General features: G+C 42.8%; 1 protein-coding gene across 3 annotated transcripts; it reads left to right on the top strand.

Moving 5' to 3' along the window:
* Positions 1–479: 479 nt before the first annotated feature.
* Positions 480–14,602, top strand: znf407 (zinc finger protein 407). Of its 3 annotated transcripts, none has more exons than XM_017496236.3 (9): positions 480–576; positions 3,255–6,223; positions 6,724–6,838; positions 7,779–7,853; positions 10,297–10,463; positions 11,751–11,834; positions 11,951–12,071; positions 12,151–12,329; positions 13,085–14,602. In XM_017496236.3, the coding sequence occupies exons 2-9, from the start codon at positions 3,289–3,291 to the stop codon at positions 13,873–13,875; spliced, it is 4,467 nt and encodes a 1,488-aa protein (XP_017351725.2). In that variant the 5' UTR covers positions 480–576; positions 3,255–3,288; the 3' UTR covers positions 13,876–14,602. The 3 variants fall into 3 exon arrangements, with proteins under 3 accessions (XP_017351725.2, XP_017351727.2, XP_017351726.2); XM_017496238.3 differs by lacking the exon at positions 480–576 and adding an exon at positions 616–791; XM_017496237.3 differs by lacking the exon at positions 480–576 and adding an exon at positions 826–1,029.
* The last annotated feature ends 5,528 nt before the right edge of the window (positions 14,603–20,130 follow it).

The raw sequence follows: 20,130 nt of genomic DNA, 5'->3' as shown, positions 1-20,130 counted from the left end.
CTTCTGAATATCCTTTTTTTATTATTTTATTTTATTTATTAACAATTACATCTTACATCACATTAGGAATTACAACAATAGGAATATATATATATATATATATATATATATATATATATATATATATATATATATATATATATATATATATATATATATATATATCATGCATTTGTTTATTTTTCATACCAATTTGTTGAGGCCCTCCGGGCGCCCCCTGGCGGCCCCCACGTTAAAAACCACTGTTATAGTATACAAACTATTAATACCAAACCCCACTTATAATATAGTAGCCAGTACGTTCATTCATTCTTTCATTCATTCTTTCATTCATTCGTTCGTTCATATTTAGTAAGTGCTTCACCCTAGTCAGGGTCACAGGGTATATGTGATAATAAGGAGTCCAATTTTGAAGAGAAAAAAACCCCACTACTATTGGTTCAGAAAATCGCCGCCATTTTATTTTCAGCCCCTCATACTGCGGACTTGAGCGTGTGACGTCACGACCGCACTACGGAACGCCGCTGGTGACTAAGCTCAGAAAGCGCGGACTGAGTGAAACGGGAATTATTTGAGGTAAACAAGGACAAACTGTCGTTTTGGTGGCATTTTTAACAGCGTAAAATATTTCTGTATGGCCGGTGGCTGTTACAAAACATATTCGTGTTGTTTTATAGCGTGCAAACTCATGTGTTTTGGAGGTCGCAAATCGTGGCCTTTTTGGGCCTCTGTGCTGCCGTCGTTTTCTGAGCCTGACAACCCGTAATCCCCGCCTCTGGCGCTTCCTATTGGTTAGTGACCCCCTGTTCAGCCTTCCTATTGGACAGATTACACGCCGTTCATGCGTTTGTATCAATAGGAAGTGTGTTTGCGCTGAAATCCGTTGCGTTTTACATAAACGCTCCGGTTGTGTCAGGGTTTGTTGTGTTAAATTGGCGATTTTGATCTAATAACATGATAAATAGTAAAAATAAAAATAAAAAAGAAGCTGGATGTTTAAATCGGGTCTATCTTGGCGTTGTAGCAATGGTAGGCTTGGCTGTTTAGGCGGGATGGGTGTATTTTAAACACTGCTGTTAAATCATTCCTTCTATGTGCATGATTAATATTTCTAATTAAACAACAACATATATATAAAAAATACACACACACACACACAAACTGCATGAACAACTTCTGAATGTTTGTTGTGTTTCAAAAGTATGTGGACACCTGACTATTACACCCGTATGTGGATCTAACCCAAACTGTTGCCACAAAGTTGGAAGCATACAATTGTATAGGTTGTCTTAGTACGCTGTAGCGTTACAATTTCCCTTCACAGGAACTAAAAGGCTCAAACCTGTTCCAGCATGACAATGCCCCTGTGTAAAAAGTGAGCTCTATGAAGACATGGTTTGCCAAAGTTGGGGTGGAAGAACTCGAGTGGCCTGCACCTCAACCCCACTGAACACCTTTTGGGATGAACTGGACTGCCAACTTCACCCCAGACCCCCTCACCCAACATCATCGTCTGACCTCACTCTTGTATAATGAATGGACACAAATCCCCACAGACATGCTCCAAAAGCTATTGGAAAGCCTTCCCAGAAGAGTGGGGGGATATTATAACCGCAAAGGGGGACTAAATCTGCAAGGGGATGTACAAAAAGCACGAGTGTTATAGTCAGGTGTCCACAAACTTCTAGCTTTATAGTGTGATATAGTATATGTGATCTATACTTTATACAACCTATACATTTTCACCTCAGTTTCCTTTACTATAATTCTTACTTTCATTAAAATCTGGAGAACCAATTGTGTACAGTATGTGTCCAGACTTTCGACAAGTGAACACTCGTAATAACTTCAAACAGTACACACTGTATAGTTCAGTCTGTGGTAGTTTTTGACATGAGTTGTGATGACACAACTCCAGAAGAGTTGTAAAAATCATAAGAGCTTTATATAAGAAATGAAACACTTTCAGACATGCTGTTATTAGAGCATTAGAGTGTGATGGGGCCTTTACCACCCAGAAGCGGATTGTATTCCATTACCAGTACGTCGCATAGTGTTTTATCCTTCTTCCACCACAGCAATTTGCGAATGATTACAATTAAAAAAAAATAATAAGTTAAAGAATGTCTCATACTTTATCTGTTTTTAGTTACATTTAATCTTGTGGAACATCTGTGAACATTAGTTCCTGTTATCACTTGATTTACGGCAACCATTTTCTCACCAGCTTCCTTTTTAATCACTGGAATTTAATAAGACACGAAATGCAGCATTACGTTACATGGAATTGGGAAAGCACAAACTGTGTATTATTAGTCTTAGACTATTTTGTAGCATCTGCCATAGAATCCCTGTGAATTAGCCATTAATACAGACACGATAATGTATTAGAACGAGCGCAGTAAAATAAACCTCTGATTTTAATTATAGCCAGCACTACTTTCAGAGCTACTGTTATGTAAGGAATATACATAATGGGGGTGTGCTTTCATAGGAAAATAATCAACGACAGGGTGGTGTAATGCAGCCCGAAGTGAAGCAGAGTTACTGATACCACCCCAAATTAGATTTATTTTCTAACAGCAGCATATCTCAAAAGGTTTTTTATCCCTATTATACCACAGCAATTTAGCAATGGTTACAATTTATTTTCTATGGCACAAAGTCCTCTGTCCTGAAAACTCCTGTAGCAGAAAACTTAAAGTTACAAAGTGCTCAGAAAACTGTTTTCTACGTTTTCTGTTAAACGTAGACACAACATATTATTATTATTAATAAAATAATGCAAATGAAAAATGCATCTTTTTTTAAAAATTGTTTTGTAACAACAGCAGCAGCAACAACAATTAGAATAGTAATAGCAATAATGTGTTAAGTTAATGACATTTCTGTTATAATTGTTAGAATGTGTGCCAAGCGGAGAAACTGGATTTTACACATAGTATTAAAATTTTAAATGTCATATGAAATGCATTATCCAAGACCCATATTAGCATCTAACCTTAAGCTAAATTTTTTTTGTACAGATTTTTTTTTTTTACTATACACATACATACATACATTCATTATATGTAAGCATTTTTCTAATGCGAGTTTGATAATTCAACACTAGATGGCAGCAAACCTAAACCTAAAAAAATTAAACTCTCCCCACCATCACAAGCATGAATTCTGTTTCATTGTATTACCTGTTTGCCGATTTATATTTGTCCAGAATTACTTGTGTATTGATTAATTTTTAACCTCTCTCACAGCTGCTTTGTGAAATGGTTAATTAAAGGTGAAGAAATGGATTGTCCGAAGAGGAAGTTACGATCAGGGAAGGAGACGTGCGAGGAGCGGCCTGAGAATAAAGACGAACGAGCTCTCCCTGATTGCGCTGTAGATAATGGTGAAAATGAAGGAACTTCGAGTCAGTGTGAACGCGCGCACACAGCTTCTGTAGCCTCTTCAGAGGAGAATAATGGCCGTGCGTGTCGTGAGTGTGACTTTGTGGCTAAAACTCCTACTGCTCTGAAAATCCACTGCAGGAGGAAACACAATAGCTTGCATGCCGAGGCGATGGGAACGACAGATGCAGAGGAAACACGCACAGTTGAAAATGTTGCAGAGGAGTTGCCTGCTAAAGACCAAGTGAAATCTACAGTTCCCCCAATAGACCAGCTCAGCACTGACGCACCCCCTATAGACCAGCTCAGCGCTAATGAACTCCCTATAGACCAGCTCAGCTCTGGTGTACCTCCTATAGACCAGCTCAGCACTAATGAACTCCCTATAGACCACCTCAGCACTGATACACTCCCTATAGACCAGCTCTGCACTGGTGTACCCCCTATAGACCAGCTTGGCTCTGATGTACCCCCTGTAGACCAGCTCAACACTGGTGTACCCCCTGTAGACCACCTCGGCACTGGTGTACCCCCTGTAGACCAGCTCAACACTGGTGTACCCTCTGTAGACCAGCTCAACACTGGTGTACTCTCTGTAGACCAGCTCAGCTCTGATGAACCCCCTGTAGACCAGCTCGGCTCTGATGAACCCCCTGTAGACCAGCTCGGCTCTGATGAACCCCCTGTAGACCAGCTCGGCTCTGATGTACCCCCTGTAGACCATCTCGGCTCTGATGTACCCCCTGTAGACCAGCTCGGCTCTGGTGTACCCCCTGTAGACCAGCTCGGCTCTGGAGCACAGCGTTTTGAGCGTCTGTACTGCAGGTGCTGCAGTTTTTACACCTGCACAGCAGAGGAGATGAGCGCACACTTGAGCGATGAGTCCCACCGAAACTTGGCGCTGGAGAAAAACATTGGCCCGCTGTTTGAGCAGTGTGTTGAAAAAGTGCTTGTCATTCTATCAGACGAACAAAAACGTAGAGACGGGGAGAGTGAACATGATGAGGGCATCAGTGAGGACATCAGTGAGGATGTTCGTGAGACAGAATCAGCTGAACACACTTTAGCAGAGTTATTGGAGGCTAATGCTCCACACAAACGGAAACGCGGAAGGCCCAAGTCGTCTCAGGTAATGAGCTGCAGTCACTGTGGCCTCGTGGCCTCCAATCCCACAAACCTCAGCGTGCACATCCGCCGCAAACACAGCCGTCTGTACAGTTTCCACTGCAAACTGTGCAACTACTCCTGCGTGACCAAAGGTGACATGGACCGGCACTGCGAAACCAAAAAGCACATTAAACGAGTGCAGAGCGATGGCAACGGACAGGAGGCAGTCATCATGCTAAATGCTGAACAGCCAGCTCATAGCGGCGAGGCAGGGCCAACCGAGAAATCGCACAATGCCCCGAATGCCACACAGGAGGAAACACCAAATGATGCAGATACTGCAGGAGAGACGGAGGGAACGGGAAGTGATGTTCCCTGTAAAAAGCCCAAGTACGACTCGGCTTACTCATGCGATCATTGTTACTTTGTTGCGCATTCTGCACTTTCGCTGGCCCTGCACGTACGCCGCAAACACACGCGGGATTTCGAGTTTGTGTGTCTGGCATGCAGTTATTACGCAGTGACCCGCAGAGAGATGTCACGCCACACTGCGACCGAGAAACACAAACTCAAACGCCAGAGATACCTACAGAAACGGCACAACACACACCAACATGACAACACGGTGGATAAACACAACGAGAACACCAGCCAACTTGCTGAAAACACGAACCGACAATCAGACAGCACAGACAACAATATAGAAAACGCACACCAAAATCCTGACAACTTGCACCAACACACTGAGACCAAACCGCAACTCTGTGACAACACGCAGCAAAACAACAAAACCTTGCACCAGAACATTGATCCGGAACCAGAACCAGACTCTGGTGGTAACGACGATCTGAATAACGATGCAGGAAATGCAGCAGCAGCAGTAAAAGGAAGTGCAGGTGAGAAAGAGCTGAATATTAACCCAGAGATGAAGTCCAGTGAAGATACAAATGGCCCTCAAGACTCATTAGAATTCCCTGATCCATCAAATACTGAGGAGGGTGAGGAGGAATACAACAACAACAACGATGATGATGATGATGATTATAATAATGACGATGAAGAAGAAGACGAAGAAGAGGAGGACGTGTGTGACACGACTGCTGAAAGTCCCTCTAGTGAGAAGCGTGTGTTCAGAGCAACTGCGTTTGACGAGTGCGTCTTTTCCTTGAAAGCGCCGACAGACGGACCGTGCGACGAAGATGACGGAGAGTCGTATAAATCCCTCCATCAAGCCTCAAAAATGCTAAAAATGTCAGAGGGCCATGAAGTGAGCACGCGGGTCCGGTGTGATGACTGCGGGTTTTTGGCGGAGGGGCTCAGCGGACTGAACGTCCACATCACGATGAAACACTCATCGAAGGAGAAGCACTTTCACTGTCTGCTATGTGGGAAGTCCTTCCACTCGGACAGCAGCCTGCAGCAACACCTAAGCAGCTCGGCACACTTGCGGACGGAGCGCGGCAGTGTGGACGAACGGCCTGACGGAGGCGCTGCCTTCCGGTGTGTGCGCTGTAACGAGCCCTGCAACTCGGAGCAAGAACTTTTCGTTCACATCAAAGAGAAACACGAGGAGCTGCTGCGTGAGGTGAATAAGTATGTAATGGAGGACACGGAACAGATCAACCGCGAAAGAGAGGAGAACCCTGGAAACGTTTGTAAATACTGTGGCAAGGTGTGCAAGAGCAGCAACTCCATGGCCTTCCTCGCACATGTCCGCACACACACAGGTACACACTCTGTCTCCTTCTACACTAACAATAACACCTAATAAGGACAGTGAACTACACAAGCACACAGTATACAGTAATAATAATGTGTTATGTACAGAATGGTGGTGCAGCAGGTAGCATTGCCACCACTTGGCTCCAGGATCCCCAGTTCGATTCTGTCTGGAGTTTTGCATTTGTCTGGGTTTCCTCCGGGTTGTCCGGTTTCCTCCCACTGTCCAAAAACATGGCGGTCGGGTGAATTGGCCGTGCTAGATTGCCACCTAGGTGTGAATAAGTGTATGAATGTGTGTGCATGGTGCTCTGCAATAGACTGGTGTCCCATCCAGGGTGTACTCCAGCCTCGCACCCGCTGTTCCCAGGATAGGCTCCGGATCCATTGTGACCCTGACCAGGATAAAGTGGTTACTGTGGTTATATGGTTAAATAAATAAATCTAAAAGATCTAAATCTCTGAGCACACCTTTCCACGTTTTCTGATCTGTATATGCTTTTTGTAGGTTCAAAGCCATTTATGTGTAAGATCTGTAATTTTGCAACGGCGCAACTCGGAGACGCCAGAAATCACGTAAAGAGACACCTCGGCATGAGAGAGTACAAATGTCACCTCTGTGGGTGAGTCTGCATATTTTCATAATTAATTATTAGTTTAACTGAAAGAGATCGTTTCACTTTTTTAAATTAGGTACAAACTTAATAATAATCAGACTTTATAGATCTGACTGGTTTAGGTCACAGAGGCACTGAGGGGTGTTTTTGTAGAGTAACTTGTAGTTTGTCTAACTACATCTTCTTGCACAGCACTGCTGAGCTTGTCTTAACACACACATTATTGCTTTAATAAAAGCCTACTGCTCAATTAACCCAGGTTCATTTGGGCTGTAATGTGTGTATTTGTGTGTCATACTGTGGTATTAGTCTTCCTTTTTAAGTGCCCTCAATGGACGAGTGAAAACATTTTTAAAACCAAAACACTGAGTTTTTATCGATGTGAGATAAACATAATGAATGCCAACTTACTGACTCAGGAGAACACACACCAAACACACATATACAGTGTTGCTTGAAAGTTTGCGAACCCTTCAGAATGATCTATATACAGTGAGAGAAATAAGTATTGGATGCGTCAACATTTTTTTCCAGTAAATATATTTCCAATGAGGCATTTCACATGAAATTTTCACCAGACTTTGGTATTTACTCTAGAAATCCACAGGTATAAAGAAATCCAAACATTAAAGTCCATCAATAAAGTTATGTGTAATAAACAGGAATGACGGTTATTGCTGCACGGGATGGGGCACACCAGATACTGAAAGCAAAGGTTCACATACGTTTGCAACCCACCGATATGTCATTTTGGATCATTTTCCTCAATAAATAAATGACCAAGTATATTATTTTGTTTCTCATTTGTTAAATTGGGTTCTCTTCATCTACTTGTAGGACTAGTGTGATGATGTTTAGATGGAATGTATGCAGAAATGTAGAAAATTAAAACTTTCAAGCACCACTGTACATTTATACTTTCTCACACACTCTGTTGTTGTTGTAGGTGGGCTTTTGTTATGAAGAAACATCTGAACACACACTTGCTGGGAAAACATGGACTAGGCCAGCCAAAAGAGAGGTAACACACACACACACACACACACACACACACACACACACACACACACACACACACACACACACAATCTCTCCCTCTGCAGTCAGTCTCAATGGTCACTGTGTGTATAGTGATGTGGGTAATGTAGTCCTGTAGAGGATGTACACAGTGTATACATTATCTGGTTAAATGTAACAAAAGTATCCCCCCAACTATGGAAAGACACATACGTGGTTCTTAGTAGACTTGGTAGACTGCAAGAAGCTTATTCTACTTTTCCTGGGAGCCTAGTGTATAAGCTCTGGGAAGCCTAGTGGGAGCCTAGTGTATAAGCCCAGGAAGCATTTTCTTGGGTTGGCGGTTAATCCAACCCTTTTCAGTGCCTCCAGCACTTTCTAGAGAAGGTGCACGTCTATGAATGCACAGCATAATCTAGGTACAGTATGTGGTAGAGTACCAGTGACAGGCTTAAAGAAGGATGTCCATGAACCATTGGAAACTCACATACCCGTTTGGAGACCAAAAAGAAGGGCTCGATACCACCTTAGACCTCTGGAGATGCTGAAGATGATCTTTGACTCTGCTTTTGGGGCCAGGGGTAACTGCCAACACGACCTAACCAGATCAATTATTAAGAATTACTTAGAGCTTGCAAGGCATCAGACAAACTTGTCAACTCTGGACATCAAGTAGGTGTCAGACTCTGACACCTAATTCAGCTCACGAAAAAGTTGTTGCAGGACTGGAGAAATCCAGGAGTGGGAAGTGAAGAGATGACTCCGATACCTTGTTCAGCACCCCAATGTTGTTCCAGGAGTGGGGGGATCACTCCAACACCTCGTTCAACACCCAAAAGTATTTGCAGGAGTGGAGAGATCTATCTGGCTTTGACATTATGACCATAGGTTGAACCACATTTTCTTGTATACTCTTGGTGGCTTCCTTAAATGCCAGTACCTCAGGGTAGTCAGTGCTGTAATTGAAGATCACCAAGATTCATCGATGTTCCTGCACTGAAGTGACAGTGGTCCATGCAGATCCCTGCTGCGGTGTTCAAGGGGAACCTTGGTGATGTAGTGGGATCACAAAGGGAAACAGCTCTTGACTTATAGGGTATTGTTACATTGCAGCACTGACATACCACAATTTTGGACCATTTGTGGAACCAATCCCATAGTCCTGCAAGGGTCCACCAGTGTTTGCTGTACCAGATACATCAGTGTCTGTCTTGGAGCTGGGTATCACCAGTAGGTTAGTTGATGCCATTCAAAGCACAAGAAGAACAATAAGTCCTCTGTTGGGAGAGGACGTTGTGTCTATAAGAGATCCCTCTCCACTACAACCTGTATTGTTTGAGGCTGTCATTAACTTGCTGTTCCCATGCAAATACCTCTTTAGCTTGTATCTTTTGGAATGGATTGATGTAGGATTAAGGGGCTCTGGTCTCTCAGGTTTGGGATGAACCTCGTCTCCTCCATTGTCCTCAGCCAGAAGTACTGGCCAGGCCCGTAGTTGGTAGGGTAGCCTCCTCATGCTCCTTCAGATGTCCTCCTGCAGATTGTCCAGACACATTGGTGTTGCCATGAATTCATGTGACCAAGTAGGTGAATTCAGACCCAGGCAGTGTTGAAGGGTCTGAGCTAGTGTGACAGCCGTGTCTGAGTCTACGAATACTTGAACCAGCTTTCACAGAGCAGGTCGGTCCTGTCCCACAGTGTGTTATCAACAAATGGCAACTGGAACAGTGGTACTTCCCTTCTGTCACAGGCTGAATGTTAACTACAGATTCAGAAATAATGGAGTAAGGGAGAGTGTGGGAGCAGGAACTCTGCTTTGTGAGAGAGAGAGAGAGAGAGAGAGAGAGAGAGAGATGGATTACAACCAAAAAGCATCACATACTTTCATCCCTGCAATCCATCTATCCATCACCCGAAACCGATGGATGTTTTTACACCACTAAGGAGACGTGTGTATGTTTGTGTTTGACAATTTTTTTCAGAGACACAATAAATAAATTCTGAAATATGACAGAAATGAATCCTAATTATAATCCTGACCCTTAATGCAAGGTATCATGGGAGCTGAGAAATCATCACACACTAATGATTTCACATTAATAACCGTTTTTTTTTTATTATAAACTGTGTTTATTACATTGTGATTATTGCTCAAATTAAACATAGCGAGCATTAATTGGCTGCATATTCAGCAGTGTATGAGTTTGTGTGTGTATAATATTAAGATCATTACTCTTTGTTGCTTTGTTATATGGCCATATCAGTACTGTTGACCCAACAGCACTTTCCATGGAGAGAGACCACTGTCTCTCTGTGCAGTCAGTCTCAATGGTCACTGTATGTAGCACTCTGGTACTTGATATAATTTTACTATATTACTGTTGTGTTTGATGATTTATTTGTGTGCGTGTGTGTGTGTGTGTGTGTGTGTGTGTGTGTGTGTATAGGAAGTATGATTGTGAATTGTGTGAGCGGAGTTTTAGTGAGAAGTGGGCCCTTAATAACCACATGAAGCTTCACACTGGAGACAAACCCTTTAAGTGCCCTTGGTCATCTTGTCACTATGCCTTTCTCACACACTCGGCCATGAAGGACCATTACAGGACGCACACAGGTAAACACGCACACAGGTAAACACACACACACACACACACACACACACATCCTTCCTGCATCTTCCATCTTACACTGTGTGTGCAAACTCAATGAGAAGAAGAAAAATTTCTATATTGTTAAGGGGTGGAGTTGAAGGGATCTGTGCGGGGGTGTAGTGGGGGATGTTGGTATCGAACATGAGGCTAATTTCTTAGGGGGGTATTTTTAATTTGTGGAGGGTGTGGTTAACATAATAATAAATTTATACCGATCAGACATAACATTAAACCACTGGCAGGTGAAGTGAATAACCTTGATTATCTTGTTACAATGGCACCTGTAACCACATAACCACAAGGGGTGGGATATATTAGGTAGCAAGTGAACAGTCAATGTTTTGGAAGCAGGACAAATGTTCAAGCGTAAGGATCTGAGTGACTTTGACAAGGGCCAAATTGTGATGGCTAGACGACTGGGTAGTACCTACCAAAAATGGTCGAAGGTAGGAGAACCGGTGAACCGGAGACAGGTTCAGGGTCTCACATCATGTGGACGGCCAGGTGCGTGTGCATCACTTCACTGGGAAAAAGATGACACCAGGATGCACTATGGGAAGTAGACTAGCCTGCAGAGGAAGTGTGATGCTCTGGGCAACATTCTGCTGGGAAACCTTAGGTCCTGGCATTCATGTGGATGTCACTTTGATACGTACCACCTACCTAAACATTGTCACAGACCAAGCACACCCCTTCATGGCAACGGTATTCCCTAATAGCAGTGGTCTTTTTCATCAGGATAATGTGTCCTGCTACACTGCAAAAATTGTTCAAGAATGGTTTGATAACAAAGAGTTCAAGGTGGTGACTCGGCCTCCACATTCCCCAGATCTCAATCCGATCGAGCATCTGTGGGATGTTCTGGACAAACAAGTCCGATCCATGGAGGCCCCACCTCGCACCCTACAGGACTTAAAGGATCTGCTGCTAATGTCTTGGTGCCAGATACCACATCACACCTTCAGAGGTCTTGAGCAGTCCATACCTCATTGGGTCAGAGCTGTTTTAGTGGCACAAGGCGGACCTACTCGATATTAGGCAGGTGGTTTTAATGTTCTGGCTGATCAGTGTGCATGAGTTAATCAGTGGCTAATTGTGAAGGCGTGGTTAATGTATCGGAGGGTGTGGTTAATATACAAGGTTGTTGTTAACGAGTGTAGATTATGGCTGAGCTATGGGGGGGGTGTTTCTTCTTTTTTGTTTGGAGTGGTTTGTATGTAAGGTTCGTTGTTAATCTGTCTCTTTTTAAGGTGAAAAGTCATTTCTGTGTGATCTCTGTGGTTTTGCTGGTGGAACTCGACATGCTCTCACTAAACACCGGCGCCAACACACAGGTAACACACACACACACCTAAACATGTTCTTTCATACATATACAACTGTGTGACTAATCTTTCTCTGTGTGTGTGTGTGTGTGTGTGTGTGTGTGTGTGTGTGTGTGTGTGTGTAGGCGAGCGTCCATTCCGTTGTGATCTCTGCAGTTTTGCCTCCACAACTCAGTCTCATTTGACCCGTCACAAACGCGTTCACACAGGAGAGAAGCCATACCGCTGCCCCTGGTGTGACTACAGGTAACACCCTATATATACCCTAATCCCTACACCCTACTCCCTACTCCCTGCACCCTTACCTTCCGTCTCTGTCCCTCAGGTCAAACTGTGCAGAGAATATCCGTAAGCACATCCTCCACACGGGGAAACATGAGGGTGTGATGATGTACAACTGCCCTCGTTGTGATTTCTGCACCAATTCACCATCCGAGTTCCGTAACCACCTTAAGGATAAACACCGCGACATTGAGAACCCTGACCTCGCTTACCTTCACGCAGGTAGCACAGTCCACTCCACTCCACTCCATTCCACACACTCCATCCCTCTGTCACTGGCTGTTTATTTATCCACCTACTTCCTCTTTGCACTTGTTTACCTTTCCCTTCATTCATCTGTCCATCTCTCTCTGAAAATGGTTCATTATGAATGAGCTGGTTTTGTGTGTGTGTGTGTGTGTGTGTGTGTGTGTGTGTGTGTGTTTGAGTTTATGGAGCATTTGATTCTCAGTGCGTGCACACACACACACACACTATGCATAAAATCTGATACACGCAGGAGGAAAAATTAGAGAGAATGAAAACCCTGTTGTGTTTGAGGCTCCTGTGCGTGTGTGTGTGTGTGTGTGTGTGTGTGTGTGTGTGTGTATGCTGTCACTCTGGTTGATTGACAGCTGTGAATCCTCTGGGTGCGTGTTTGTCATTCTGTGTTGATGTTTGTATCTTAAACTCTGTCGCTCTGTGTGAATGACAGCTGTCAGTGCTGCACTGTATGCAGCCGAGTCTGCCTTCGCACACAAACATTTTCATACATAAAATAGAAGTTGACAGAGACAGACAGAAATTGAGACTTTTCTTTCCCAGGTATTGGAGTGAACTCCCCTGACTTTCTTCACACACAGACCGAAGACTTGTTTCAGTTCTGAGAGAATTTTTTTTTTTTAATATGAATACAGTAGTATGAGTAGAATTTAAATATATGGTGCATGGGTTTCCTATAGAGAGCTGGATTTAATATTCTGTGTTCGTGTGTCCAGGAATTGTATCAAAGTCGTTCGAGTGTCGGCTGAAAGGTCAGGGGTCGTCGTTCGTGGAGGCCGACGCCCCCTTCACACCAGAAGAGGGCCGTTTAGGAGCCGAAACACTGCAGCAGGTCATCATCATCCAGGGATACAGAGAGGAGGCGGAGCTACAGGGCACAGAGATGGAGGAGGCGGAGCTGGAGGAATCGGCAGCTGCGACTCTGCAAACGCTGGCCATGTCGTCTGTCAACGGTGAGCTGCTTCAGGTTACGCAGGACGGATGCATTATTCCCTACACACACAAAAACTACGTCCTGGTGGAGTCGTCAGGCTCATTGGAGAGGGTAGAGCAAACATCGCATGAAACCAATCAGGACAGGGCTACAGCGCCCTCTACAGCGCTAGACGCTCTGCTGTGCGCAGTGTCCGAGATCGACCAGCAGGACGGTGCCGCTCAGCAGGACGTCAGAACCACAACTGAACAACAAGCACACGCCCAGGGGGAAGGCCAGGAGGCAGTGCAAGTTTACGGAGAGGTTGTACAGGTGTTGGGCCACGCCCATGATGAAGTCCTGCAGTTTGCTGCCAGCCAGCTGATGATGAGAGAAGGGCTAACACAAGTGATTGTAAACGACGAGGGAACGCATTACATCGTAACAGAGGTGTCTGACAGCGCCGAATATGCACAGGGTGAGGGGGCGGAGTCTGGACAGGAGGTAGGGCTTGTGGACGATGCAGGAAACCAGACCAGTGAGGCTCCAGTCACATATGAACCAGTCAGCCTTAAACAACAAGCTCAGGAATGATTGTGGCAGGGCTGAAGAGTTTAGCCCCACCTCTTTTTCAATGCAACACTTCTGGCTCCACCCAATTATTTACATAACTAAAAGTACAGCTGCTGAACCTGCTGTTGTGTGATGTAGGAGGTTATATGATGATGATGATGATGATGATGATGATGATTTATTATGAAAATTAATATTGTTTCAGAGGAATGTCTGATCAGTGTAGTTGTACATAGATGTTTTCCTATCTAAAGCATGAAGTATCTAAAAATGCCAACACATAAATGTAACATTTAAGCTGATTGGGGCTGAGGGTGGGTCGAGGGAGACAGAGGGTGGGGCCAGATTGAAAGGGGCCAAGTGGATACAGTCAGTGAGCCAAGGGGGTGGAGCCAGATGCCAAAGCACTGAGGAGGCTGGGCTAAAACACAAACCAGTGAACTATAGATTTGTGTTTTGTTAAAATTAAGATTAGACTTGCATTCAAGTACAATCAGCTTTGTGAGGAGCATGATCCAATTTAAATAGTTCAAATCAGAAGAGTAACACACATCTCTCTCTCTCTCACACACACACACACACAAACTTCATGTTGAAACTCTTCTATAGATCAGATTCAGATTTTCCTGATGTTTTTGAAATGCCTGATAGCGAGTGGTTAAAAGAAATGTGCGTTTGTTCATTTGACTGAATTTCAATACTCATGATGTTGATACAACGATAAATAAATAATGCGTGTGTGGTTTCACTTCTGTTTTTGAGTGTGTCACATTGAAACACACTGACAAAATGTTGGGAAAGTTGAATAGCAGCTCTCGTTACAACAGCTGGCCAATCAGCGCACACTACGTATATTCACATACACACTAACATCCATCCATTTTCTGTACCGCTTATCCCAAACAGGGTCACAGGGGAGCCTGGAGCCTATCCCAGGGGACTCGGCAGTCCCTCGAGGGTTTTGTGATTTTCCACAGATTTGGGCCAAGATGCATCATGTGACGTACATTCAACCAAAGCCCACTTTGATTCATGTGCATGTGTGTTTTCAGCAAAAAAGGACAAAAAAACTTGCATCGTAAATTCGGAAGAAACCCGCAGCAAAACCAAACAGTTTTGGCTGCAACAATCACAAGGAAACTCGGTACAAGGCCGGGGACTCCCTGGACCAACCCATCACAGGGCACAATCACTCACCCATTCACACACTACGGTCAATTTGGAGATGCCAATCAGCCTACATGTCTTTGGACTGCAGGAGGAGACCGGAGTACCCGAAGGAAAACCCGAAGCACGGGGAGAACATGCAAATTCCGTGCACACATGTTGGAGGCGGGAATCGAACCCCCAACCCCAGAGGTGCGAGGCGAACATACTAACTACACACTAACAATACAATCCTTACCTGATTTTCATATTTAATCAGATTACTCAACAGCATAATGTAAACAGCACACTATAGTATCTTGTGGGATTAATCCCTTAACTCCTGAAATCTGATAAAGCCACCTAGCATCTATTCCAAAATCCAGGATATTCAGTGCATACACACGTTTAATCTGAATCAGGTCAATCAAATTTTTATTCAAAAATTTGTCAAAAGAACGCTTTCCACTCAGTAAAAGGGCCAGATGAACCAATCGACATACGGCATGACACTAGAATGACTGACACGGCAGTGTAGGTGTTTTGAACTCTCCGATATTAACACCCCCTGGAAGCCACGCCCCTTCCCTCATCGTTTTTGAATAATGTTCTGGCCAGTGATCTTGCTTCTACTCGATTTTCCTGCTTGAGCGATACACTGACGTTTCTGTCTCACTTTCCGTGCAACATCTACGCAACATAACCAAGTACCCAATTGAGGGATGTACCAAAAAAACTTTCATCCGAAAATGGTTTTCGGAAAAAAATCCTACCGCAAAGTGTCAAATCAACCAATAGAAAACGTTTAAGAATGTAATTAATAGAACATGTTCAAGCGTTTTGAGCAACAGTGAAAAATGTGGGCCTCGTGGCACCATTTCGAGCGTTCTACAGTACAAGGGCTTTGTAAAAGCCTGTTACGTTTTATTTTATTACTTTACATTTGTCTTACATCAGTTTACATCACTCCACATTTAAAATCCTGTTTTAACCCCCAACCAGCATTTACATCACTCAAACCAAACACTAATGACATCAACACACCGCAAAGGTTACATCATCATTCAGACATTCATCAGCATTAGCGCACACACACACACACACACACACACACACACACCCACGACAGACAGAGACAGCCATCCTGAATGGCTTTAGATGACTCTCTTAGGACTAATTACGGTTCTCAATACTCTATAACACTGAGACTGTGAATGTGTGTGTCCCTCTAATCACCAGTGTCATTAACCCTTTACTTTCACAGCTTAGAATCACCATGACGACGAGAGAGACATCAAAGTCCCTGCGTCCCAAACCGAAAAAAAAAGAGAGAGAGAATAAAGTGTTTGTGTGGGTGGGGTGTTCAGGGTTTCACCTTCTCAATTAGAGACACAGTTCTAATTAATGATGTCTTTACTGTAATGTCCCTGTGAGAACCAACTGGTGCAGTCAGACGTCTCATTAGCATAAATCATGAATATTCATGCTTCTCATGAAGACCACCTTCATTGCATTACATTTACACTCACCCTCTCCATCCACACTGTATTTTTTTCTGTCGCTCTCACTTCCGTCTCTCTGTCTCTGTATGTCTAACTCTCTACAGATGTATAGTAAGTGTTTAAAGGGCTTAAGTCTTAACAATTAAAGCTGTAACCCTGTTCACTTAATGCAGTAAGTCTTCTGCCTCTCGCTCTCTCTCTCTGGAGACAGTGTGTGTTCTGTCTTCACTGGTGTGTGTTAATTTAACGAGATGAACACTTACTCTGTTCACTAATGAGAAGGAGTTACAAACCTACTTCAGCTGTCTCACTGTCTTAATACACCTGTCTCACTCTCTGTACCAGTGAGGCTACATCGTATGGCTACCGTAACACACATTATTGCACATAATATTTGCACATGGTAAATTAGATAGATGTTTTTTTTTAATTATTATTGATCCCCAAAAACATTTGGGAAGAAATATACTGTCATGTGAAAAAATAAGTACACCCCATGGAAATAATTATTGTTTTTTTTTTTTTGTTTTTTTTACATATTTGGACAAGCAAACATTTGGTCCTCTTTGAAACAGTGAAAACTATTAATAAAGTTGATGCACTCTATCAAATGACATAAAATTGTTATAACAATTCGTTATAAATTTCATAATTTAAATTAGCAAAAAAAAAACAAAAAAAAAAAAAAACACATCGGTCAAATAGAAAAAAGTAAGTACACCGCTACATTGATCACACTTATCTTGAAACTGAAAGACTATTGCGTGGAAGAGTGGGAAAAATTCCAGCAAGCCGATGTCAGACACTGGTGAACAATTATGCGAAACACCTACAAGATGTTATTCCTGCTAAATATTAACAGCATTGCGTAGGCGGGTTTCTACTTGCGCAGGTGCTAGACAGATTTAGACAAAACACACAGCGTACAAAAATAAGTCTTTTCAAAATATAGAAAATACATGTGTCAGCTATAAGAAAGGATGGTGGTTTATCAGCTTATTCAAAGAGGTAATTAAATGAATACATTCATCATAGGTATTTGATAGCACAGAGACACACAAACAGAAACTATAACCCAGTATTCCCCTTATCTAAGGTGTCTTAATAGCAGTTCATAATATGAGAGTACATGATATGAGAAGAGAATTCCCTTCAGGGGGCAATACTAGCTTCTGAAGCCAAGGGTGTGCTTACTTTTTCCAAAGAAGAATATCACATCTATTGATATTTCTGTTGAATAAATGATTGAAAATCTAATTTTCCTTGTGAGTTTGTTCAAGTATATTAATCAACTTATCAACTTCATTAATAGGCACTGTTTCAAAGATGATCAAATGTTTGCTTGTCCAAATCTGTCACAAAAAAAAAAGCCAACAATTTCCATGGGGTGTACTTATTTTTTTCCACATGACTGTAGTATCAAATGCATTAAAAAAAATAATAAAAAATCAGTCTAATTTAATCTCTGCACTTCTACTAATTAAAAACTGAGATTCTGTAAGAAATGTGTGAGAGATAAGCTGCAGGATAAACACAGCTTGTGTCCAATGTCACGAGCAGAAAAAAAAAATAGCAATGACAAGCGTTTCTCCTTCAAACGATAACTTATTTTTTTTACACTACACTTTATTTAGAGGTTAAAGTTCAACAATGACACCATCCCGTTAATAACATATAAATAATATAATAATTAACGGTGCAGAGCAAGTCAGGGTTTTTATGTAAATCATTTCCTTTTCGGTGGAAGAACGAATTTCTGTGTTTGTGTGTGGCTCAGAAGGAGGCGCTTCTGTCAGTAGGGGGGAGAGGACAGGACAGGACAAGACAAGAAGTGCATGCACACACACACAAACTTTTTCAACGTCCTAATTTTTGTTTGTTTGTTTGTTTGTTGACCTTGCTCGGTCACATGACCTTTAAAAAATCTCAGATCGGAGAAAAAAGAAAAAGGAGAAACTGTGACAGCAAGGTGAAATTAAACTGGTTTCATTACAATGTGTGTGTGTGTGTGTGTGTGTGTGTGTGTGAGAGAGAGAGAGAGAGAGAGAGAGAGAGAGAGAGACACACACACAGAGACAGAGAAAGCTCCCCCCTTCTGAGATCTGACACGTCACACTATGCCTCCTTCTGCTACCTGTCCACCTTTAACCATCAAACACACACACACACTCACACACACACACACACACACACACACACACACACACACACACACACACACACAGTAAATCTCTAGTTCCTTATCTTCTCGTCTGTGATAAACCCATATTTTCCCAATAGTCTTTGATCTTGTTGAGTTCACACTGTATTTGTGGGTTTTTTTAGGAAAACTATTTGAATTGGCAAAATGTCAGTTGGACAAAATATTTTGTTCTGCACGGTCTTTCACAGTGATGTTTGTTGGTAAATGAGACCTTTTAGCTGTACTCTCGTTCGACACACGTGATTCGAAAAGGGTTTTAGCTGAACGCGCGTTTTGTTGACGTCACTTAACACGTCTTGGCCCACATCCACAGAAAATCTGCGGTAATTAAAGAAAAATTCAAAGCGCCTCCAAATATTCTGGAGTTTGCTTGATTTTGTGTTCATTTCTGTGCTCATAAAAATGCAAAATCCCAGAAGGACTGCCTAACCGTTTGTAATAACTTTTTACAATATCATTCTCTTCAGTGTTTTTTTTTTTTTTTTTTTTTTTTAAACTAGCAAATAGTTTATGTCTTCCTCGAAAAAACGAATCGTTTAGTGGTGTCTGTTTCCCTGCTGGAAATTAGCACACAGAGGATCTTAAACACCGTGCAAGTTCCAAGATCAGTCATAATACAGCCTTCAAGATCCTGAAGCTAATGGCCAGAGAAGTGTCTAAAACATCCCAGACCCTCTGTGGCACGTGGGCTGAGAATACAGTAGACTAGTGCTTTCATTATGAAATCTTGGAACTCTGTATTTTCTGATATGTTTTACTACATCCTGTTTCAGAATGTTCTCACAAACTGTTTTTCACCCAAATTGGTCTCTTGCTAATTCCCACCCACCAGCTAGCTCTCCCCATCACACGACAGCTACCAACCCACGAGGGTGAAGACTAGCATGAAGGAGTCCTCCAAACCTGCTGCTCATCCCACGTCACAGTAAGACTGCTATGCACGGCTACGATGTTACCCGAACGCCTGTCAGAATGTCAAAGCTCCGCCCCTTATGTTGAGCTAAGTGTAAAAAACAACAACAACAACACAGCTGGTTTACTTTACAGGTTTACCTCCTGTTCCTAAAATGAGATGGAAATCCATCAGCACAGGTGTGTGTTCAATGTAGATTACTTAACTGCGAGTTCTTGCCACAATGCATTATGGGATATGTGCTGTGAACCACCCTCTCGCTACTATGTACTGAAACCGAAGACCCAATTAAACGTGTGTGGGTGTGTGCTGTTTGGCGTGTGTAGGAGCTCTAACATTAATTGGTGTGTGAAGGTGCGGTAATGTGAGCATACTCTGAAACCCAGAGAGACACACACACACACACAGCTGCTAATTGCAGGGAGACACACAGTAACAACTTCATTAACACACTGTAGCATCTTAGAGCTTTGAAACACAGTGATCTGTACAGATATAAATATCAACCTGTC

This window comes from Ictalurus punctatus, chromosome 20 (genome assembly GCF_001660625.3).
Source record: "Ictalurus punctatus breed USDA103 chromosome 20, Coco_2.0, whole genome shotgun sequence".
Classification (NCBI taxonomy): domain Eukaryota; kingdom Metazoa; phylum Chordata; class Actinopteri; order Siluriformes; family Ictaluridae; genus Ictalurus; species Ictalurus punctatus.
Note: the sequence above shows the minus strand (reverse complement) of the source record. Positions and strands in the feature narration are given on the sequence as shown.

Bases quoted from the DNA above. Each gene is read 5' to 3' on its own strand.
- znf407 (XM_017496236.3), top strand. From the start codon at position 3,289: ATGGATTGTCCGAAGAGGAAGTTACGATCAGGGAAGGAGACGTGCGAG. The intron at 7,854-10,296 runs GTAACACACACA...GTGTGTGTATAG, and splicing joins CTAGGCCAGCCAAAAGAGAG to GAAGTATGATTGTGAATTGT. The intron at 12,072-12,150 runs GTAACACCCTAT...TCTGTCCCTCAG, and splicing joins TGCCCCTGGTGTGACTACAG to GTCAAACTGTGCAGAGAATA.